Source organism: Sturnus vulgaris, chromosome 26 (assembly GCF_052056855.1).
Source record: "Sturnus vulgaris isolate bStuVul1 chromosome 26, bStuVul1.hap1, whole genome shotgun sequence".
Taxonomy (NCBI): Eukaryota; Metazoa; Chordata; class Aves; order Passeriformes; family Sturnidae; genus Sturnus; species Sturnus vulgaris.
In genome coordinates, this window is record NC_142268.1 from 988,680 (window position 1) to 1,011,252 (window position 22,573).

The following is a 22,573-nucleotide window of genomic DNA, read 5'->3' on the forward strand; positions in this document are numbered from 1 at the left end:
CCCGTGTCCGTGCGGGCTCTGAGGTGTCCCCAGCCTGTCCCAGCAGTGTCACCCGTGTCGGTGCGGGCTCTGAGGCTGGCTCTGTCCCCAGACGTGCGGGTGGAGCAGTGTTACATGCGCTGGGACGAGGACGAGTGCACGGAGCCGCTGCCCGGGAAGTTCCGCATGGATTTGTGCTGCTGCTCCGTGGGCTCCGCCTGGGGCTCGGACTGCGAGGAGTGTCCCCGTGCGGGCTCGGCCGAGTTCAAGGCTCTGTGTCCCCGCGGGCCCGGCTTTGCCAACCGGGGGGATGTGCTCTCGGGACGGCCCTTCTACAAAGGTGAGGGGGATTGGGATGGGATGGGATGGGATGGGATGGGATGGGATGGGATGGGATGGGATGGGATGGGATGGGATGGGATGGATTGGGCTGGGCTGGGCTGGGCTGGGCTGGACTGGGTTAGATTGAGCTGGGCTGGGCTGGACTGGACTGGGTTGGATTGAGCTGGGCTGAGTTGGTTTGGGCTGGGCTGGGTTGGATTGGGCTGGGCTGGATTGGGCTGGGCTGGACTGGAGTGGGTTGGGCTGGACTGGGCTGAGATGGGCTGGACTGGGTTGGGCTGGGATGGACTGGACTGGACTGGGTTGGACTGGGCTGAGATGGGCTAGACTGGGCTGGGCTGGGTTGGGCTGCATGGGGTTGGACTGGACTGGACTGGGTTGGATTGAGCTGGATTGGGCTGGGTTGGGCTGGATTGAGCTGGACTGGACTGAACTGGAGTGGGTTGGGCTGGGTTGGGTTGGGCTGGGCTGGGGGGGTTCTTGGGGACCCCCTCTCTCATCCCTGTGATTCCCCCTCAGATGTGAACGAGTGCAAGGTGTTCTCTGGGCTCTGCACCCACGGCACCTGCAGGAACACCATCGGCAGCTTCAGGTGCATCTGTGGCAATGGATTTGCTCTGGATGCTGAGGAGAGGAACTGCACAGGTGAGGGATCCCCCCCCCCCCGAGCTGTTCCTGCTGCTTTTGGGGGGGCTCAGAGGGCTGGGGCTGCCCACAGGAGTCAAATATTTAGGGACAAGGGCAGGAGCATCAAGGCCATGGTGGATATTGGGTTTGGAGCAGCCTGGGATTGGGCTGGGATTTAGGGTCCCTCCAACCCAAACCGTGCTGGAATTCCATGATTCCATCGGGCTGCCTGTGGGGTGAAGGGCCAGCCCTGCCCCATGGAGCAGCCTCTCCCAGGCTGGGGAATTCCTTTGCTGCTGCTCCCTGGTGTGGCTGTTAGTGTTGAAACACAAAATCCCACCATGATTTCCTGCTGGTGCTTTTATTGAGGAGCTCTTGGAATCAGGGGTGCAAACCCAAATCTGACTCCCACATGCACATGTTTTTATACCCTTTTCTTTATATAACTCTATATTAATTATTAAACCCATATTGTTCTAGTTTATGCATTGATCTTATCCAAGCATGAATTCTTGTCATTTTCATGACAAGAAAATAATTTTACATTACATTTTTAGGGCTTTACATTGCAAGGCCCCCCAAATATTCTTTGTCATTATTCTTGTTACAATTACATCATTTCTCATGATTCTTATTACAATTAAATTAATTAAATTAAATCAATTACCAAACAAGGGTTACATTTAACAATCACATCATTTATCACGTGATGATCATGCAGGTGTAGCTTCACATGATCTAGAAAAGACAAAGCTCAATATTCCTTCCCAGGGCCTGGTTCCCTTTCCCAGACCCAACCTTCCTTCCCCACCCCCTGGATCTGTTGTATGCAGTTCCCGGGATTTTTAGGAACATTTTAAATCTGTGCTTGTGGTCACTGAGCTGCAAAGAGAGAGAAAGGACAGCAACACACACGGAGCTTTTTTTGGGGAAAAAAACCACAATTTATTGTACAGCCAGCCCGGATTTAAAGTGTGTCAGTGCAGCCAGGACAGGACAGGAGCTCATTGGACAATTGGGAAAAACATCCTTGGGACAGCACCTCAGGATGTGTCCCACGGGAAAGACACCAGGGGTTAATGTTGGTGATGAATTCCACTCTGTTTGTCACCGTGTTGTCACCCTGGGAGACTCCTCCCTAACTGAAGCTGCAGTCAGCTTGTCAGCCTGGGAATGTGGGCAGGGAGCAGAAATTCAATAAAGTTTCCCTGCACCCTCAGAACAAGCCCCTTGGAAAACCAGAGCTTAGAGATAAGGAATGGCTGTGAAATGACAAATACAAAAGGAATTTAGCTTCCCCCCGTTGTTAGACCCTCTTATATTATTATCTTATTCAATATTAGTGGTTCATTCTCTTTTAGTATCCATAGGCCAGCTTTGAATGTAAAATCCCTCAGGGATTGGTTACAAAGTAGAATTCCCTTGGTAATTGGTGCAAACTGTCAAACCCTCCAAAGATATAAAACCCCTGTAAAACAACAGCCGTGGGTATGTGCAGACAGGAAGCCTTCATAGAATAAACCATGGGTTTGTGCCTTTCTGCATGTGCTGGTCTCTACCTCGCTGGTCTGAGAGCTCCCCACGAGCCAAAATTCCATCTGGGCAAGGCTTGGGGAATTTGCTCCATCACTGAGAGCTGCAGGAGCAACCTCAGAAATCCCAAAGAGACCCCAAAAACCCCCACACCAGCGACAGAATCAGGAGAAATCCAACCCTGACAAAGAACCTCCAAGCTGTAACCCCCTGGCTCTCTCAACGTGTGTGTCCCCATCCCTGTCCCCGTCCCCAGACATCGACGAGTGTCGCATCTCCCCCGACCTGTGTGGCCACGGCTCCTGTGTCAACACCCCGGGCAGCTTCGAGTGCGAGTGCTTCGAGGGCTACGAGAGCGGCTTCATGATGATGAAGAACTGCATGGGTGAGTGGGGCGGGGCAGCCCCGGGAAAAGGGCTTTTAACCCTTTAAGTGCGGCAGAAAGAAGATGCGCGGCTACGTGGTTTGTTTTGTCGTGACACGCTTGGTTTTATAGCGTGGCTTGGGAATTCCAAGAGTAGAGAAAAAGGTGATTGGCACCCCGTTCCCAGGGCTTGGTGACACAGCACGACGTTGTTAATTCCTTTTTATTTTGATCAAATTATTACCCTGGGAGAAATTCTCCCTTAGCCTTGAGCTGGACCAGTTTATCAACTGGGAACAGAGCTGAGAAGCTCCAGCCTGGAATATTTTTCAGGCTGTCATTTTTTTACTTTTTCAATATGTGTCCCACAGGGCTGGGCCCCCCATGGCACTTCCTGGGACAGAGCAGGGTGCAGATTGAGACAGAAAATCGAAAAGTGAGAAATAGTTCATTAAAAAAAAACAAAAACCAAAAAACTAAAACAACAAAGAACACCTGACATTTACTGTGCTGGCAAAAATCAGGAAGAGATTTTTGCTTTGTGATAATTTTTGCAAACAGGGTGAGGGGTGCAAGGCTACCAGTGAGAAGGGATAAATCCAAAACCCTGAATCTCAAGGTCTAGAATGTGCCCAAAGGGTTAAGACACTCCAGAAACAAAGCTGAAAGTTCAAGTGTGCTGAAGAGTTTAAAAGTCTTCACCAGAGACCCCGAAGAACTGAAGAAACACGAGAAGATTTTTTAAATTCATTTGAATACAAAGCAAAAGTAAACAAGACTAGGCTGGGCTAAAACAGAAATATTATTATATTCGATGTATTGTGTAACCCGAGGCTTTCAACAAATAAATGAAACAGTAAAGTTTCACAGTGCATGCTTTAGAAAAAATTATCCCTGTACACCTCAAATCCAGACCTACTTTATAACTCTCGTTTCTTACAAGTTATAAAGTCTTTCCCACGTGTCAAGATCCCCAAATCTTGCAGGGATCAAACCCCCCGTGAGAGTTCTGGGACCCCCCTGACCTGTCAGGTGTGGGGGGCTCCCTTCACCTGCCCATTCCACCTCCCTTTGTGCTGGCACCTTTCCTCACAGCTCCTCCCGTCTGCCCGAGGCTCGTTTTTAATTCTGTCCGAGTCTCATCTGTTTTCAATTGAATAATTCTTGTTTGGAGCTTTAAAGTGACCTCAGTACCTCAGTTTGTCTCCAGCAGCTCAGCCAGGCTCCTGCTGTCCTCTAATTCCTGGCATTCCATGTTCCTCTCCTCTGTCCAGCCAGACTCACTTGTCTCACTGACCTGCTCTTAATATTCTGCTTTGGCTTGGCTTTTCAAACCACTCCAAGCCATGATTCAACACCACTTTTTTTTTTTTATTATTTTTCATGTTTTATTCGCTGTGCTGTTTAAAATAAATCACTGGCCCTGGCAGGGGCTTTGTCTTTTCTGTACAATTTGTGGCGTGGGTTTCCACAGCTCCCACTGCTCATCCTCCTCCTTCTGCTCCATTTCTGGGACACTGGGAATGTCACAGTCCTCACCCCTGACCTGGTGCCTTCATGCAGTAATCAGATTTCTAATCTTTATAGAGGGATATAAATTTCATTGTTCTTTTTTTTTTTTTTTTTTTTTTTTTTTTTAATTTAATGCTCACTGTGATTTGTCCAATTCCTCTTTATCCTTTTTTTTTTTTTTCTGGGTGACAGGGAGCTGAGTCATCTCACCCCAAAGGGGGTGGTGACGTTTTGTCATTGCCTGTGGCCAGGGATTAACTTCTTCCCACCTGTGTTTGGCAACAGAATTTGGCTTCAGCCTCCTGAGGGAGGATTTCTTTCCAGCCTGGGGCAGGGGACAATACCAGCAGTGAAAATGCAGCCTGGGATTCACCAGGACCAGGCTCCCACTGATTTTCATCCCCATTTTCAGCTAAATCCCAGCCCTCTTCACCTGAAAATCTCATCAGTGTTTTATCCAAGTCGGGGAAAATATCCCATCCTTAACTTCAAAGCTGGAGTCAGGAAAATAAACACGAGAGGAAAACGAGATTTTTTTTTTTTTTAATACATCCAACCTCAGCCCCTTTCTCTGCTGTCATTGAGGGGCTCTTGGGTTCTGCTGAGGTCGGGGCTCAAGATGGGATTTCCCAACATTCACATTCCAACCAGGAGAGCACAGGATCCAAGCCCTGCACTCCTGTGTGACATTCCCTGTGTGCCATTCCCCGTTCTGGGCTGTTCCTCCCTTGGAGAAGCCCCTGGAAAGGAACCAATCCCATTTTTCCGTGCAGACATCAACGAGTGCGAGCGGGACCCGCTGCTGTGCCGGGGCGGGATCTGCGTCAACACCGAGGGCAGCTTCGAGTGCATCTGCCCCCCTGGGCACGAGCTGACAGCCGAGGGCAACACCTGCGTTGGTGAGGGGACACCGGGGGGGGAATGGCCCGGGCAGGGCTCTGGGATCCTTCCCGTCCCCTGCAGCCCATCCCGGCAAGAGCCGGGAGCAGCCTGGGCTACTGGAGGGGTCCCTGTCCCTGTTCCTGTCCCCGTCCCTGTCACTTATCCCTGTTCCTGTCTCCGTCCCTGTCCCCATCCCTGTCACTTATCCCTGTCCCTGTCCCTTATCCGTGTCCTTATCCCTGTCCCTTATCCCTGTCCTTTATTCCTGTCCCTGTCACTTATCCCTGTCCCTGTCCCATATCCGTGTCCTTATCCGTGTCCTTATCCCTGTCCCTTATTCCTGTCCCCATCCTGTCCCTTATCCCTATCCCTTATTCCTGTCCCTTATTCCTGTCCCTTATCCATGTCCCTTATTCCTGTCCCTGCCCCTTATCCCTGTCCCCATCCCTGTCCCTTATCCCTGCTTCCTGTCCCTTGTCCCTGTCCCTTTTCCCTGTCCCTGAACGATCCTCCAGGTCCCTCCCACCCAAATCCTTCTGTCCTTCCATGACGAGTGTCCCGCTCATCCCGGAGGCTCCAGGCTCACCCCCAGCGTTTCATTGCTCTGATGTTCGCTTTGCTGCTGCCTTTGCCCACTTGGGACACCCGGGGCTGTGTCCCCATCCCGTGTCCCGATCCCGTGTCCCGATCCCGTGTCCCCTGCCGTGTCCCGATCCCGTGTCCCCATGCCGTGTCCCCATGCCGTGTCCCCATGCCGTGTCCCCATCCCGTGTCCCGATCCCGTGTCCCGATCCAGTGTCCCGATCCCGTGTCCCGATCCCGTGTCCCCATCCCGTGTCCCCATCCAGTGTCCCGATCCCGTGTCCCGATCCCGTGTCCCCATCCCGTGTCCCGATCCCGTGTCCCCATCCCGTGTCCCCATCCCGTGTCCCCGATCCCGTGTCCCCATCCCGCGTCCTCATCCCGTGTCCCCATCCCGTATCCCCATCCCGTGTCCCCATGCCGTGTCCCGATCCCGTGTCCCGATCCCGTGTCCCCATCCCGTGTCCCCATCCCGTGTCCCGATCCCGTGTCCCGATCCAGTGTCCCGATCCCGTGTCCCCATGCCGTGTCCCCATGCCGTGTCCCCATCCCGTGTCCCCATCCCGTGTCCCGATCCCGTGTCCCGATCCCGTGTCCCCATGCCGTGTCCCCATGCCGTGTCCCCAAGCAGGGCTGGCTGCTCCACGTGTTCTTGTCCCCTCAGACATCAACGAGTGCTCCCTCAGTGACAACCTGTGTCGCAACGGGCGCTGTGTCAACGTCATTGGCACCTACCAGTGCTCGTGTGACCCGGGCTTCCAGGCCACCCCCGACAGGCAGGGCTGTGTCGGTGAGTGCTGCTCCAAAAGCTCCTTCCAGAACCTTCCTGGGCTCGTGCTCAGAGGCTGAAGCAAAGGGGGACTTGTGAGAGATGAAACGAGGGATGTGGGGCTTTAGACGGCTTTAAAATGCAGTTTATTGTATCAGAGGATGCAGCAATTTATTATTTTAAAATGCTGTTTATTGTACCAGAGGATACAGCAATTTATTATTTTAAAATGCTGTTTATTGTATCAGAGGATACAGCAATTTATTATTTTAAAATGCTGTTTATTGTACCAGAGGATGCAGCAATTTATTATTTTAAAATGCTGTTTATTGTACCAGAGGATACAGCAATTTATTATTTTAAAATGCTGTTTATTTTATCATAGGATACAGCAATTTATGTATTTTTTTAAAATGCTGTTTATTGTATCCAGCTGATACAGCCATTTATTTATTTATAATTTTAAATGCTGTTTATTGTATCAGAGGATTCAGCAATTCACAGCTCAGGGGTGGCAGAGCCCAGCCCAGCCCTGTCAGCCTCAGCTGTGGGTTTGTCTGAAGCCAACTTTAGTTTTGGTTAAAATGCATTATATACTTTATTTTAATACATAACAACCAATTAATATTCCTTTACTATTACCTATAGCCTGTCATAACTGCTAACATTTCCACATCCCTGTTACTATTTTCTAATCACAAAAAGTTAATGTGTTACAGTTTAAGCTGGAAGTTGATTTTCAGTTTTCTTGTAGTGGAAATTTCTGAGACCTTTTTTTTACTTGCACCATTGGTTTTCTTGTTTGTCTGTGAAATCTTTTTTTTTTTTGCTTGGTAAAAACGTCTTTAGTTTGAAGTAGATTTATCCTTTGCTTTCAGCTATAAAAACCCTTTTTTACTCACATGCTAACGTTCCCTTTGCCTTCTTAGTTACCCTTAATTAAAACTGGCTCAGCAATTCTTTTCTTCTGTATCAAAACTTGCTTTCCTTTCTATTCCTATTCAGATTCTACATCCCAAAATCTTTCTGTCGTGCACACACCTCTGTGAGAGCTCCCTGTCACACCCCAATCCATCCCAGCAGGGAATGTCGTGGACGGGGTGACAGCCAAACCTGTGCTGCTGTCACCTCTGCGAGGGCACTGCCAGGGGCTGGGGGGGACAGGGGATGAACTTCTTTGCTTGTGCCTGGGGGGACATTTGCGTCCCAAACTGCTGCCTGGGCTCTGTGCTGCGGGTCCCTGGCAGCTCAGGTGACACTGTGCTTGTCCCCAGACATCGACGAGTGCACCATCACCAACGGCGGCTGTGACACTCACTGCTCCAACTCCGAGGGCAGCTACGAGTGCAGCTGCAGCGAGGGCTACGCCCTGATGCCGGACAAGAGGTCCTGTGCAGGTCGGTGGCCACCGTGGCTCCTGCAGGGGTTGCCCCAGGGGGTCTCTGTGTCCCCCCCCCAGGGCACCAAGGCTCTCGTTTTTTGATCCCATCCAAAGGAAGGGTTTTTCTGGAGGGATGGGTTTTTTTGCTCTGCCAGCTGCTCGGGATTTGGGGTTTGCTCCTGTCCCCTCCACCTCTGGCTGGGCTCCCCTTCACGGTTTCCTCTTGCAGATATTGATGAGTGTGAGGACAACCCCGACATCTGTGACGGGGGGCAGTGCACCAACATCCCCGGGGAGTATCGCTGCCTCTGCTTCGACGGCTTCATGGCATCCCTGGACATGAAGACGTGCATTGGTGAGGCCCTGGCCGTGCCCTGTGCCCTGGCCGTGTCCCCAGAGCCACCCCTGGCTCCTGCGGGTGTCCCATGGTCGGTTCTGTGCTGCAGATGTGAACGAGTGCGACCTCAACCCCAACATCTGCCTGCACGGCGAGTGTGAGAACACCAAGGGCTCCTTCATCTGCCACTGCCAGCTGGGCTACTTCGTCAAGAAAGGGACCACGGGCTGCACAGGTGGGGGTACAGCACACCTGGGGTGCGCAGGTGGGGGTACAGCACACCTGGGATGCACAGGTGAGAGCACACCTGGAGCCAGTGAGCAGGAACAGGAAACTCCTCCCAGAGGTGCCCTGGAGAGAACCCCCCGTGCCCAGGGGCTGTGTGGGGGTTGCTGTGGGGTGTGCCCTGTGCTGGGCAGGTACAGAGGGCCAGGAACTCACCTGTTCCCAGGTGAGGCCAGGAGCCTGCCCTTCCTCCTGCACCTTTGCCAGGGCTGAGCTCCTCAGCTCCAGGGTCCAAACCCTGGGAGCTCCGGGAGCTGTCGGTGCCCAAATCCTGGAGTGGCATCATGCCAGGATCGTGCCAGGATCGTGCCAGGATCGTGCCAGGCTCAGCCCAGCCGTGCTGGGAGTGCTGAGCTGTGCCAGGATCGGGCCAGGATCGTGCCAGGCTCAGCCCAGCCGTGCTGGGAGTGCTGAGCTGTGCCAGGATCGGGCCAGGATCGTGCCAGGCTCAGCCCAGCCGTGCTGGGAGTGCTGAGCTGTGCCAGGATCGTGCCAGGATCGTGCCAGGCTCAGCCCAGCCGTGCTGGAAGAGCTGAGCTGTGCCAGGATCGTGCCAGGATCGTGCCAGGCTCAGCCCAGCCGTGCTGGGAGAGCTGAGCTGTGCCAGCCCTGCTGTCCTTGCTCTGCAGACATCGATGAGTGCGAGATCGGGGCTCACAACTGTGACATGCACGCGTCCTGCATCAACGTCCCCGGCAGCTTCAAGTGCAAATGTCGCTCGGGCTGGCTCGGGGATGGGCTCAAGTGCAACGGTGAGTGCTCAGCCAGGGAGGGCGAGCCCTGGTTCTGCTTCAGCCCGGGGAAAAGGAGCCTCAGGGAGGACCTTGTGGCTCTGCACAACTCCCTGACAGGAGGGGACAGCCGGGGGGGTCGGGCTCTGCCTCCAGGGGACAAGAGGGAACAGATTCACATTGCAGCAGGGGAGGGGCAGGGTGGATTTTGGGGAAATCTTCATGGAAATGTCCAGCCCTGGATCAGTCACCATCCCTGGAGGGGTTTAAAGCCATGCAGATGTGGCACTTGGGGACATGGTCAGTGGCTTGGCAGCGTCCTGGTCATGGCCATAGAGGCTCCCAGGGATGTATTGGAGCTTCCAAGTGTCTGGACAGTCTCCTGGGCCATTTGTGTGCTCCTGTAGCTGCTCAGGCTCAGGGAAAAGGCACAAAAAGGTGTCCAAGGCCAGGCTGGACAGGGTTTGGAGCAAGCTGGGCTAATGGAAGGTGTCCCTGGGGGTGGAACCTTCAGGTCCTTCCCGCCCCAATCCCCTCTGTGGTTCCATGAAAAGCGAGCCCAGCCCATCCAGGAGCCCAAGGTCATTCCAGACTAGCCAGGCCAGGCTCTGACAGGCTCTTGTCCATGCCCAGACCTGGATGAGTGTGCAACTGAGGAGCACAAGTGCAACCTGAACGCCAACTGTGTGAACACGCCGGGCTCGTATCGCTGCGCCTGCCGCGACGGCTTCAACGGCGACGGCTTCTCCTGCTCGGGTGAGCCTGGGGCTGGCAGCAGGACTGGGCTGGCACGGGGACCGTCCCTGGGAGCCACCAGGGCTGGCACAGGGACCAGTCCCTTTGTGCCACCAGCCCCTCTGTGCCACCAGGGCTGGCACAGCCACCAACTCTCTGAGCCCCCAGCCCCTCTGTGCCACCAGGGCTGGCAGCAGGAGCTGGGCTGACACAGGGAACAGCCCCCAGCCCCTGTGGGCCCCCAGCTCCTTTGTGCCACCAGCTTCTGTGAGCCACCAGGGCTGGCAGCAGGATTGGGCTGGCACAGGGACCATCCCTGTGAGCCACCAACCCCTGAGCCCCCAGCCCCTCTGAGCCCCCAGCCCCTCTGTGTCCCCAGCCCCTCTGAGCCCCCAGCCCCTCTGTGTCCCCAGCCCCTCTGAGCCCCCAGCCCCTCTGAGCCCCCAGCCCCTCTGTGCCCCCAGCCCCTCTGTGTCCCCAGCCCCTCTGAGCCCCCAGCCCCTCTGAGCCCCAGCCTCGCTCAGTGCTCCCCGTCCCTGCAGTTCCCCACAGCACGGAGCAGCCTGCTCTGTGCCTGGCACCTCCAGCAGGGATCCAGCCCCTCCTCACGGGGGTTTGGGGAGGCTCAGGGCAGGAATTGCATCCTCCCAGCAGTGGCTGGGCACACTGGGGGGGTGGCCCGAGCCCCCAGCCCTGTGGCTCCCTTGCAGACGTGGATGAGTGTGCAGAGAACGTGAACCTGTGTGAGAACGGGCAGTGCCTCAACGCCCCCGGCGGGTACCGCTGCGAGTGCGAGATGGGCTTCAACCCCACCGAGGACAGCAGGGCCTGCCAGGGTGAGTGCCCGGGGCTCTGAGCCCTCTCCGTGCTCTGCTCTCGCCTCCTGAGGTGCCACCCGTGCCCCTGGCAGCAGTTTCTCCCCAGCCTCCAGAGGGTCCCATCGGCCCCTCTGGAAATCTCAGCCCCCATTCTAGAGAAGCTGGAGGTTTTGTAGAGGAATCTGAGCAGATTAAAAACCGGGAAGGTGATGTCTGACATTCAGGGGAAACTGAACATTCTCCAAAAGGGGTGTAGTGGATGGGAAAGGGAAAGGGAAAGGGAAAGGGAAAGGGAAAGGGAAAGGGAAAGGGAAAGGAAAGGAAAGGAAAGGAAAGGAAAGGAAAGGAAAGGAAAGGAAAGGAAAGGAAAGGAAAGGAAAGGAAAGGAAAGGAAAGGAAAGGAAAGGAAAGGAAAGGAAAGGGAAAGGGAAAGGGAAAGGGAAAGGAAAGGAAAGGAAAGGAAAGGAAAGGAAAGGAAAGGAAAAGAAAGGAAAGTCTCATCCCCTGCTCCTCCTCTAACAAACTGGGTGCATAACCATGACCATGAACCATATATACCTTGAACAGACTCCAATACCTCTATAAACTTCCTATAAATCATTATAGAGCAAGATGGAAAACCGGGAGAGCAGGGCTGAGGGGAGAGGGTGGAGTGGCCCAGCTAGCCCAGGAGATTGTCTCAAATGGCACCAGGACCATCCTGGGCTGGGTTTGTCCCGGTGGGGGAGGAGGTGGGGGCAGGAGCAGCGTGTCCTGTCCCTCAGTGTGTCACAACCTGTCCTGTCCTGTCCCTCAGTGTGCCACAGCCTGTCCCCAGCTGTCCCTGTTTTGCAGACATCGATGAATGCACCTTCCAGAACATTTGTGTGTTCGGCACCTGCCAGAACCTGCCCGGGATGTTTCGCTGTGCCTGCGACGATGGATACGAGCTGGACAGGAGTGGGGGCAACTGCACAGGTCAGGGCTCCTGCCTCGCTGCTCTGGGCTCTGCTGGGCTCAGCTGCTGCCCTCCATGGTAGCCCAAAACCACTCCATGGTCCCAGGGCCTGGGGGTGGCCAGCAGGGCCAGCAGGGTGTGGCTCTGCTCCTTCCTCTGTCCCCGGGCACAGGGCAAGGAGGGGCACCGTGGGGTGGGCACAGAGCTCAGGCTGGGCTGGGCTCTCCTGGACCTTCAGCGTCCATCTGTCCGTCCTTTCAGACATCAACGAGTGTGCAGACCCTGTGAACTGCATCAACGGGCTCTGTGTCAACACCCCTGGCAGCTACCTGTGCAACTGCCCCCAGGACTTCGAGCTGAACCCCACTGGGGTGGGCTGCGTGGGTGAGTGGCACCTCCCACCCTCACCTGGCGACCTTCTTGGTGGACACAAGGAGGGTGGCTGTCCCTGCCTGGCTGTCCCTGCCTGGCTGTGCTGTCCCCCGTGGGTTTAACCCTTCAGCAGAACCCACGTCCTGTTGGCTGTGCCACTGTCACCACTGTGGGTGCCCCTCTTGTTCCAGCTTTTATTCCCTGCGAGTGTCCAGGGCCAGGCTGGACAGGGCTTGGAGCAGCCTGGGACACTGAAGTGTCTCCCTGCCCTTGCCCAGGATGATCCTTGAGCTCCCTTCAGCCCAAAGAATTTGGGATTCCATGATCCCACACAGCTCCCAGTACAGATCCCCAGTAACCCCCAGCTTTTCCTTATCCCTGGAAGATTTCCCATTCCTTGGCAGCCCATGGCAGGGTGTGAAACAGCATCACCTTTAAGGTCCCTTCCATCCCAAACCATCCCAAAATTCCATAATTCCACACTCAGGCACATTTCCAGGATTTTTCCCAGCACCCAGGGAAATTTCCAGGATTTTTTACCAGCCGTGTCTCTGTGCAGATACCCGGGTTGGGAATTGCTTCCTGGACACGCAGGACCGAGGGGATGGGGGCATCTCCTGCAGCGCTGAGATCGGCGTGGGCGTCACCCGAGCCTCCTGCTGCTGCTCCCTGGGCCGAGCCTGGGGCAACCCCTGCGAGCTCTGTCCTCCAGCCAACACCAGTGAGAGGGGAAAGCCTGGGATGGGCACGGGCTGGGATGGAGGCAACGGGGCAGGGATGATTCCCAATGGATCCTCGAGCCACGCTGGAGGGGCTGAGTTCAGGATTTGAACAGAGCAGGGGTTAAGCGGGGTGGGGGAGGCCAGGCTGGTGTGGCCGGGAGATCCAGGTTGGGATCCTTCTTTCCCAGTGCAGGGGAGGGCAGGGAATGTGGAATTCCCACCTTGGAGGGAGGGCAGGTGATGGGATGGGAATGGAGCTGCTCCATCTGAGCCCTGGCCGCATCCTCGTGTCCTGCTGGGATTGTCCCCATGTCCTGTTCCTGCTGGGACTGTCCCCATGTCCTGTTCCTGCTGGGACTGTCCCCATGTCCTGTTCCTCCCGGGAATGTCCCCGTGTCCTGTTCCTGCTGGGATTGTCCCCATGTCCTGTTCCGCCTGGGATTGTCCCCGTGTCCTGCTCCTCCTGGGGTTCTCCTGGCTCTCCCCACCCCTCCTGGCTCACTCAGCCCCCTCAGCCCTCCCTGCCTCTCTCCACAGCCGAGTACAAGACCTTGTGCCCTGGGGGAGAAGGGTTCCGGCCCAACCCCATCACTGTCATCCTGGAGGGTGAGTGACCCCAGTTCCCATGGCATGGGGTGCTGGGGGACACTGTGGGGACACTGTGGGGACACCGTGCCATGGCACTGGGCTGCTGGGTGCCTGCTGGACACAGAGGGTGGCCGTGCTCCAGCCACGACCCAGAGCTGAGCTCTCTGGAGCTGTGGGGTGGCACAGGCAGTGAAAATGTCCCCCTGCTGTCCCTCCTCAGACATTGATGAGTGCCAGGAGCTGCCAGGGCTGTGCCAGGGCGGGAACTGCGTCAACACCTTCGGCAGCTTCCAGTGCGAGTGTCCCCTGGGCTACTACCTCAACGAGGACACCCGGATCTGTGAAGGTGCCAGGGGCTGGGACAGGGGGTGACACTGATTCAGGGGTTTGGACATGGGGTGGCACCGATCCAGGGTGGCACCCTGTATGTGTGCCAGAGCTGTGTGTGCATCCCAGCTGCCCCAGGAATGGTTGGGAGCATCCTTCCCCCTCCCCTGTCCCAGATTTCCTCATCACAAACCTGTCCCCGTGCCAAAGCCACCGTCCCTTGTGCCACCCGTGCCCGGTGCTCTGACTCCTTTCTCCCACAGATATCGACGAGTGCTCTGCCCACATCGGGATCTGTGGCCCTGGCACCTGCTACAACACCCTGGGCAACTACACCTGCGTGTGCCCCCCCGAGTACATGCAGGTCAACGGGGGCAACAACTGCATGGGTACGGCCCCAGAGCGTGGGGAGGGCTCCAGTGTGTGGGGAATGGCCCAGATCTGTGGGCAGGGGGCTGGCACTGCCACCCCAGAGGGGGCTGTGCCAAGGGGACGGAGCAGAAATGCTGGAAACGGGGCTGGGATTCAAAGCTGGATGTGGCACTCGGTGCTGTGACAGAGTGGGCATGGCTTGGGCTGGATCCTGGGGGCCTTTCCTCCATTCCCGGGGCTGCCAGTGCCATTCCCAGTGCTGCCAGTGCCATTCCCAGGGCTGTCCCGAGCCTGGCACCGTTTTTGCAGACATGAGGAAAAGCGTTTGCTACCGCAACTACAACGACACGTGCGAGAACGAGCTGTCCTTCAACATGACCAAGAAGATGTGCTGCTGCTCCTACAACATTGGCAAAGCCTGGAACAAACCCTGCGAGCCCTGTCCCACCCCTGCCAGCCGTGAGTGTCCTCACAGGGTCCCTGTCCCACCCCTGCCAGCCCCAAGTCCTTCCCACGTTGATCCCTGTCCCATCGATTTTCCCACTTTCCCATGAAATTCGGGGCTTGGACACCAACAAAATAAACAGCAGAGCGCTCTGGAGGTGACTCCCAGCACGGGGGGAACCCTGGTTCCTGTCACACCCCAATTCCAGCTCTTGTCCCTCCCTGGCACAGCCCTGACCCCGCTGTTCCCTTTGCAGCCGAGTACCAGATCCTGTGTGGGAACCAAGCCCCCGGATTTATCATCGACATCCACACAGGGAAACCCATCGGTGAGTGAGCCCTGCACCCCCCCGGGGCCTCTGCTGCCATCCCAGGGGAGCTGCTTCCCTTTGGGAATCAAAGCTTAGGGCAAGGAGAGGAGGATTGGCAGTGCCAGGGCTGGCAGAGGTGGGAGATGAGCGAATCTCCTTTTCCTGGGGGGAAAGTGCAGCAGAAGGAATTGGTGCTTGCACCCCAGAGCCATCCCAATATCCCAGTGACCCCCTGGGCTCCCCATTCCCAGCCTGCTCCCAGAGCTGAGCTGTGTCCCTGTTACTGGGAGCAGGCAGGGGGGATGTCCTGGGTTGGAGCCTTCCCAAAATGTGTCAGCAAAACTCGTGTGGCTCTGCTGCGTTCCCAAAATCCTGTGGAGCTGTGACCTGCAGGCTTCACTCTCGATATCCAAGGGTTGCTTTCCTGGCAGCCCTTTCCCACTGATCCTGTTGGGAATGGGAATGGGCAGCGTCCTCCAGCACCTCCCAGCACCTCCCATCATCTCCCATCTTCTCCCAGCAGCTCCCGGCATTCCCGGGATGCAGAGGGGGGATCCCGATGCCGTTCAGCATTCCCGGGATGCAGAGGGGGATGTTGATGTTGTGGAGCATTCCCGGGTTCCAGGGTTGGGACCCTGATGCCGTTCAGCATTCCCGGGATGCCGGGGTGGGATCCCGATGCCGTTCAGCATTCCCGGGATGCCGGGGTGGGTGGCTGATGTCGGATTGCTGCAGATATCGATGAGTGCAGCGAGATCCCGGCCATCTGCACCAACGGCGTCTGCATCAACCAGATCGGGAGCTTCCGCTGCGAGTGCCCCATCGGCTTCAGCTACAACAACATCCTGCTCATCTGCGAAGGTACCGCGGATCCCGCCGGGAATTCCGGCTCCTCCCTGCCCGGAGCGCTGCCCCAGCAGCTCCTCTGGGGGGGTTTTGGGATGTCCTGCACAGCACCCGGGGTTGGAGTCCCTGATCCTTCGCAGGCCGGGCTGTTCCCGCCTTTCCCATGGAATTCCCAAGGGGAGAGCCCCTGCTGGGTGGATCCCGGTGCCATCCCGGTGCCATCCCGGTGTCCCTGTGCCCTCTGTCCCCGCAGACATCGATGAGTGCAGCAGTGGGGAGACGCTGTGCCAGCGCCACGCCGAGTGCGTCAACATCCCGGGCAGCTTCCGCTGCGAGTGCGCCACGGGATACCGGCTGTCCCCGGGGGGCGCCTGCGTGGGTAAGGGACACACCTGGGGACACCTGCGGGACACCTGGGGACAGCTGGGACACACCTGGGGACAGCTGAGACACACCTGGGAAACACACCTGGGACATACCTTTGTCATAGCTCATCACACCTGGGACACACCTTGTACCTGATCACAACTGGGAAACCCCTGGGGACACCTGGGACACACCTGGGACACACCTGGGACACAGCTGGGACATACCTTGTCATACCTCGACACGCCTGGGACACATCTGGGGAACACCTGAGGAACACCTAGGCACACCTGATCACACCTGGGGAACACCTGGGACACACCTGGGGCACATCTGGGGCACATCTGAGCACACACCTGATCTCACCCCCCGCTTTTTTCCGGGATGAGAGCACATAAATCTCGTTGTCTGTGGAGTCTCCTCTCCCAAACCGTGGGTGGGGCTTTGCTGTCCCCACCTGTCCCCTCCTGTCCCCTCCTGTCCCTCACCTGGACCCCCTGGGCTCCGTTTCAGGTCGCAACGAGTGCCAGGAGATCCCCAACGTGTGCAGCCACGGGGACTGCGTGGACACCGAGGGCAGCTACGTCTGCATCTGCCACAACGGCTTCAAGGCCACCGGGGAGCAGACCATGTGCATGGGTCAGTGTCACCCATCCTGGGTCAGTGTCACCCATCCTGGGTCAGTGTCACCCCCCCTGGGTCAGTGTCACCATCCTGGGTCAGTGTCACCCCCCCAGTCAGTGTCACCATCCTGGGTCAGTGTCACCTCCCCCGGGTCAGTGTCACCCCCCCCGGGTCAGTGTCACCCCCCCTGGGTCAGTGTCATCCCCCCCGGGTCAGTGTCACCCTAAAAAGTCACAAGTCCCTGACACTCCAGGGTGGTACCAAGCACAGCCGAGTGTCCTCCCAGGCTGTCCCCGTGTCCCGGTGTCACCTGGGCTGCCACTGTCCCTTGTCCCCGCAGACATCGATGAGTGTGACCGGCAGCCGTGCGGCAACGGCACCTGCAAGAACACCGTGGGCTCCTACAACTGCCTGTGCTTCCCGGGCTTCGAGCTCACCCACAACAACGACTGCATGGGTCAGCGTCCCCCCCGCGCCCTGGGGACAGCGGGGGTGGCCCCGTGTGACACACGGGTGACCCCTGACCCTGCCCTGCTGTGTCCCCAGATGTGGATGAGTGCTCGTCGCTGGTGGGGCAGGTGTGCAGGAACGGGCAGTGCATCAACAGCGTGGGCTCCTTCCAGTGCCTGTGCCAGGAGGGCTACGACCGCACCCCCGACGGCAAGAACTGCGTGGGTCAGTGGCCACTCAGGGTCCACTCAGGGTCCACTCAGGGTCCAGGCTCCTCTGGCCTGGCTGGTGCTGTCCCTGTTGTCCCCAAGCTGGTGCCAGCAGTGGATTCTGCAGAATCACCCAGTGGCCCCTGGAAGCAAAGCCTGGTCACTGGAATGTCCCTGGAGATCTGGGCTGGCCCTCGCTGCCTCCATGTCCCTTCAGGCCGTCCCCTCCCTGTGCTGGACCCTGCAGACAATGGGACAAATCCCACAAATCCTTTCCATGCCCTAAAACTCCTAACAGGGACCCATCCTGGAAATGTGTCCCCTATTCCCTGTGACTTTTGGGGCGGGGCAGAGCCTGGTGCAGCCCCAGGTGCCCACCCCTGGCTCTTTTGCCCTCTCCAGACATCAATGAGTGTGTGAGCCTGCCCGGGACCTGCTCCCCTGGCACCTGCCAGAACCTGGAGGGCTCCTTCCGCTGCATCTGCCCCCCGGGCTACGAGGTGCAGAACGACAACTGCATCGGTAAGGTGGGCTCTGTGCCCCCCAAACTGCCCTTCCCCACCCCCAAATCCCTGCTGGGAGCCGGGCGAGCCCAGCTCTGGTGGCACGGGGGGCTCAGGGGTTCTGCTGTGCCCGTTTTGCCTGTGGGAGGGTGTGGTCACTGCTCTGAAAAGAGAGAGAAAGGACAGCAACACACACGGAGCTCTTTTTGGGGAAAAAAACCAATTTATTGTACAGCCAGCCCGGATTTAAAGTGTGTCAGTGCAGCCAGGACAGGACAGGAGCTCATTGGACAATTGGGAAAAACATCCTTGGGACAGCACCTCAGGATGTGTCCCACGGGAAAGACACCAGGGGTTAATGTTGGTGATGAATTTCACTCTGTTTGTCACCCTGTTGTCACCCTGGGAGACTCCTCCCTAACTGAAGCTGCAGTCAGCTTGTCAGCCTGGGAATGGAGCTGAGAGTCAGGAGAAATCCAGGCCTGGAAAGAATTCCCAAGCTGGAATTCCCCAGCTCCCTAAATGTGTGTGTCCACAGGAGGGAGGGCTCAGGGTTGTGATGTCCAGCCCCCAAACCCCCTTGAGCTGTTGGGGTGACCTCTGGCTGTGTCCCTGTTGCTCTCAGACATCAACGAGTGCGAGGAGGAGCCCAACATTTGTCTTTTTGGGACGTGCACCAACACCCCCGGCAGCTTCCAGTGCGTGTGTCCCCCGGGCTTTGTTCTGTCCGACAACGGCCGCCGCTGCTTCGGTCAGTGCTCCGCTCCTGGAGGGGTGGGGACAAGAATTCCCGGGAATCTCCCTGATTTTGGCACTGCCCCATCCTCCCCCAGACACTCGCCAGAGCTTCTGCTTCACTCGCTTCGACAACGGCAAGTGCTCCGTGCCCAAGGCTTTCAACACCACCAAGGCTCGGTGCTGCTGCAGCAAAATGCCAGGGGAGGGGTGGGGAGACCCCTGCGAGCTGTGCCCGCAGGAGGGCAACGGTAGGAGGGGACAGGGGAGGGGGTGACCCGGGACAGGGGAGGGGGTGACCCCAGGGAGAGGTGGGGGTGTCCCGGTGGGAGTGTGGGGATAAGGGAAAGGGATGGGGGTGTCCCCATGGAGGGATGGGGTGTCCCCATGGAGGGGTGGGGTGTCCCCATGGAGGGATGGGGTGTCCCCACGGGACTTCAAGAGCCTCCAAAGTTTCAGTTCCAGCCACTGGGAGCAGAATTCATCCCATCCCATCCCATCCCACCCCATTTCCTGCTGTTTTCCAGTTGCTTTCCAGGAGCTGTGTCCGTACGGCCACGGGGCCATCCCAGGCCCAGGTGACACCCGGGAAGGTGAGGCTGTGGGGAGGGGTCAGCAGAAGTTTGCTGGGGAGGGGGGGGTTTGTTGTTGCCTGGGACCCACCAGAGCTGGGCAGGATCCTGGGGGCGCAGGGCACCCCCAAACCCCAAAACTGCTCGCCAGGGTTTGATCCCTCAGCTCTGGAGAGGGAATCTCCCGGGATCACCTGAGCATCCCCTGTCAGTCCTGAGGGGTCAGGGCTGTTTGTGGCTGTATAAAATTTCATTTTCCATTTCCAGACGTGAACGAGTGCTCGGAGAACCTGGGGGTGTGCATCAACGGCGCCTGCATCAACACCGACGGCTCCTTCCGCTGCGAGTGCCCCTTCGGCTACAACCTGGACTACACCGGGGTCAACTGCGTGGGTGAGGCTCTGGGGGGCTCTGGGGGGGGTTTGTGGGGGTGTCCTGCTCCCTCCTGCTCCCTCCAGAGGTGATGGATCAGTGTCCATGTGCCAGGAGGGAATCGCTGCTCCCCCTTCCCTTCCCTTCCCTTCCCTTCCCTTCCCTTCCCTTCCCTTCCCTTCCCTTCCCTTCCCTTCCCTTCCCTTCCCTTCCCTTCCCTTCCCTTCCCTTCCCTTCCCTTCCCTTCCCTTCCCTTCCCTTCCCTTCCCTTCCCTTCCCTTCCCTTCCCTCCTGGTTCTGCTGGCACAGTTTGACCCCCCAGCCCAGCCCTTCCTCCTCCTCCTCCTCCTCCTCACTGCTGTGCTCCCCAGACACGGATGAGTGCTCCATTGGCAATCCCTGTGGCAATGGCACCTGCACCAACGTGGTGGGAGGCTTCGAGTGTGCCTGCGACGAGGGCTTCGAGCCAGGGCCCATGATGACCTGTGAAGGTGATTACAGACCTGGGGGACAGCTGGGGGACAGTCCCTTCATTGCCACCCTGCTGGGAGTCTGGGGGACAGCTGGGGGACAATCCTTCATTGCCATCACACTGGGAGTCTGGGGGACCCCCTGTCCCTGCCTGGGCACGGATGAGGCTCCTCTCCACCCTGGGCTCCTTCAGCTCCCTCTGGAGCCCTGGGTGAGCTCAGGAGCCGCCTCCCCGAGGAGCAGCAGCCCATTCCCATCCCCTGGGACACCGGGGCTCCGTCCCTCCGCAGGGGGACCCCACAGCAGGACAAAGCCCTGGTGGGATGGATGCCCAGGGAGGGTGGGTGTGCCCTGGGGAGGGCAGCCAGCTGAGCTGTGTCCTCTGCTCCCTGCAGACATCAACGAGTGCTCCCTGAACCCCCTGCTCTGCGCCTTCCGCTGCATCAACACCTTCGGCTCCTACGAGTGCACCTGCCCCTCTGGCTACGCCCTGCGGGAGGACAGGAGGATGTGCAGAGGTAAAAACCCTTTGTGCAGCCAGCAGGGCATGGCCCAAACTGTCCCCGGCCCCTGCTCTTGGCTCTTGTGTACAGGGAAGGTGGGAATTCTGCGCTGGCTTTTCTCACCATCACCCACCTCGGTGTCCTGCGGGCAGGGAGGAATTTTTCCCTGGGGAGGGTGGGGAGAGTGTCCCTGGATCGCTGGAATTATCCAAGGCCAGGCTGGACAGGGCTTGGAGCAGCTTGGGACAGTGGGAGGTGTCAGAGCTGGCACTGGATGAGTTTCAAGTCCCTTCCAGCCCAGCTCATTCCATGAGATGTTTTAACGTGGCCCGAGGCTGCAGGGATGTGCAGGGCTGGCAGGGCTGGCAGGGCTGGCAGGGGCTCTGGTGGCTCTCCTTGCAGATCTGGACGAGTGTGCAGAGGGGCTGCACGACTGCGAGTCCCGGGGGATGCTCTGCAAGAACCTCATCGGCACCTTCATGTGCATCTGCCCCCCCGGCATGCAGCGCAGGCCCGACGGCGAGGGCTGCACAGGTACCCGGGCAGGGTGGGCACAGGTACCCGGGCACGGTGGGCACAGGTACCTGGGCACGGTGGGCACAGGTACCCGGGCACGGTGGGCACAGGTACCCGGGCAGGGTGGGCACAGGTACCCAGGCACGGTGGGCACAGGTACCCGGGCAGGTTGGGGCACTCCTGGGCATGGTGAGGGTCCTCTGAGGGGCCACCCATGGAGCTTTGGTTTACATCCTTTTTTGTATTTCATCCTTTGTTTTACATCCTTTATTTTACATCTTTCTTTGTTTCACACCTTTCTTTATTTTACATCTTTCTTTGTTTTGCATCCTTTGTTTTGCATCTTTCTTTCTCTTGCATCCTTCTTTGGTTTACATCTTTCTTTGTTTTCCATCCTCGGGTTTTCCCACATGTCACAACATCCTGAGTGTCCCAATAGGACACACAAAACTTCTGCCCATCCCTGCGACCCCCAGGGTGACACAGCCCTGGGCCACGTGTGCTTTCCTTTGAGTTTTATAAAGGCTGTGCCGAGCTGCTTTTGGATCCAATCCAGTCCAATCCAATCCAATCCAATCCCAGTCCAATCCCAATCCAATCCCAGTCCAGTCCAATCCAATCCAATCCAGGCATGGGCAAACCAGGGAAGGTGAATTTTGGCCACCCTGCTCTGGGAGAGGTCTGGGATGTGTGGATGTTTTCCCCGGGGCTGGTGGATATTTATTTTCCCGAGGACTGGTGAATATTTATTTTCCCCAAAGCTAGTGGATGTTTTTTTATTTTCCCCAAGGCTGGTGGATATTTCTTTTCCCCAGGGCTGGTGAATATTTATTTTCCCCGGGGCTGGTAGAGTTTCCTCCCAGCTACCCAAAGGCACGGAAGGGACCCTCCGGGGCTGTGTGAGGGCGTTCTAGGGGGAGTGAGGAATTTGGGGATGTTCACCCCTGGCCTCAGCAGGGCTGTTTGTGCCTCCTCCCCGGCAGATGAGAACGAGTGCAGGACCAAGCCCGGGATCTGCCCCAACGGGCGCTGCGTGAACACGGCCGGCAGTTACCGCTGCGACTGCAACGAGGGCTTCGAAGTCAGCGCCTCGGGCACGGAATGCATCGGTAACGCCGGGCTGGGCTGCGGCACCTCCCCCCCGGCACCTCAGCGAGAATTTTGGGTGTGCAGGGTGTAGCCGTGGGATGGGGTTTTAACCCTTTAAGTGAGGCAGAAGTAAGAGGCACAGAAAGAGACAAATTTATTCGGAAACACACTTGGTTTTGTAGCAGGACTTGCAATTCTAAGAGTAGAGAAAAGGTGATTGGTTCAGAGAGAAGACACCCCATTGCCAGGGCCTGGGCACACACCACAACAGGGGTTTGATTTTGTTATTAATTCCTTTTTATTCTGACCAAATTATCACCCTGGGAGAAATTCTCCCTTAGCCTTGAGCTGGACCAGCTTATGGGCT

The 22,573-nt window shown here is 57.4% G+C and overlaps 1 protein-coding gene across 1 annotated transcript in view; it reads left to right on the forward strand.

Moving 5' to 3' along the window:
• Positions 1–22,573, forward strand: part of FBN3 (fibrillin 3) — a 78,402-nt gene that overhangs the window by 45,608 nt on the left and 10,221 nt on the right. The window contains exons 23-55 of the mRNA XM_088179173.1: positions 92–319; positions 841–966; positions 2,738–2,866; positions 5,131–5,256; positions 6,486–6,611; positions 7,865–7,987; positions 8,201–8,326; positions 8,418–8,543; positions 9,223–9,345; positions 9,958–10,080; positions 10,770–10,895; positions 11,712–11,834; positions 12,076–12,198; positions 12,746–12,907; positions 13,446–13,514; positions 13,717–13,842; positions 14,087–14,212; positions 14,505–14,654; positions 14,897–14,968; positions 15,686–15,811; positions 16,050–16,175; positions 16,676–16,801; positions 17,127–17,243; positions 17,333–17,461; positions 17,848–17,967; positions 18,574–18,699; positions 18,782–18,934; positions 19,211–19,276; positions 19,523–19,648; positions 19,999–20,118; positions 20,494–20,616; positions 21,004–21,135; positions 22,101–22,226. Coding sequence (XP_088035299.1) covers positions 92–319; positions 841–966; positions 2,738–2,866; positions 5,131–5,256; positions 6,486–6,611; positions 7,865–7,987; positions 8,201–8,326; positions 8,418–8,543; positions 9,223–9,345; positions 9,958–10,080; positions 10,770–10,895; positions 11,712–11,834; positions 12,076–12,198; positions 12,746–12,907; positions 13,446–13,514; positions 13,717–13,842; positions 14,087–14,212; positions 14,505–14,654; positions 14,897–14,968; positions 15,686–15,811; positions 16,050–16,175; positions 16,676–16,801; positions 17,127–17,243; positions 17,333–17,461; positions 17,848–17,967; positions 18,574–18,699; positions 18,782–18,934; positions 19,211–19,276; positions 19,523–19,648; positions 19,999–20,118; positions 20,494–20,616; positions 21,004–21,135; positions 22,101–22,226 — 4,149 coding nt within the window. The remainder of the gene's footprint in view (positions 1–91; positions 320–840; positions 967–2,737; positions 2,867–5,130; positions 5,257–6,485; positions 6,612–7,864; positions 7,988–8,200; positions 8,327–8,417; positions 8,544–9,222; positions 9,346–9,957; positions 10,081–10,769; positions 10,896–11,711; positions 11,835–12,075; positions 12,199–12,745; positions 12,908–13,445; positions 13,515–13,716; positions 13,843–14,086; positions 14,213–14,504; positions 14,655–14,896; positions 14,969–15,685; positions 15,812–16,049; positions 16,176–16,675; positions 16,802–17,126; positions 17,244–17,332; positions 17,462–17,847; positions 17,968–18,573; positions 18,700–18,781; positions 18,935–19,210; positions 19,277–19,522; positions 19,649–19,998; positions 20,119–20,493; positions 20,617–21,003; positions 21,136–22,100; positions 22,227–22,573) is intronic.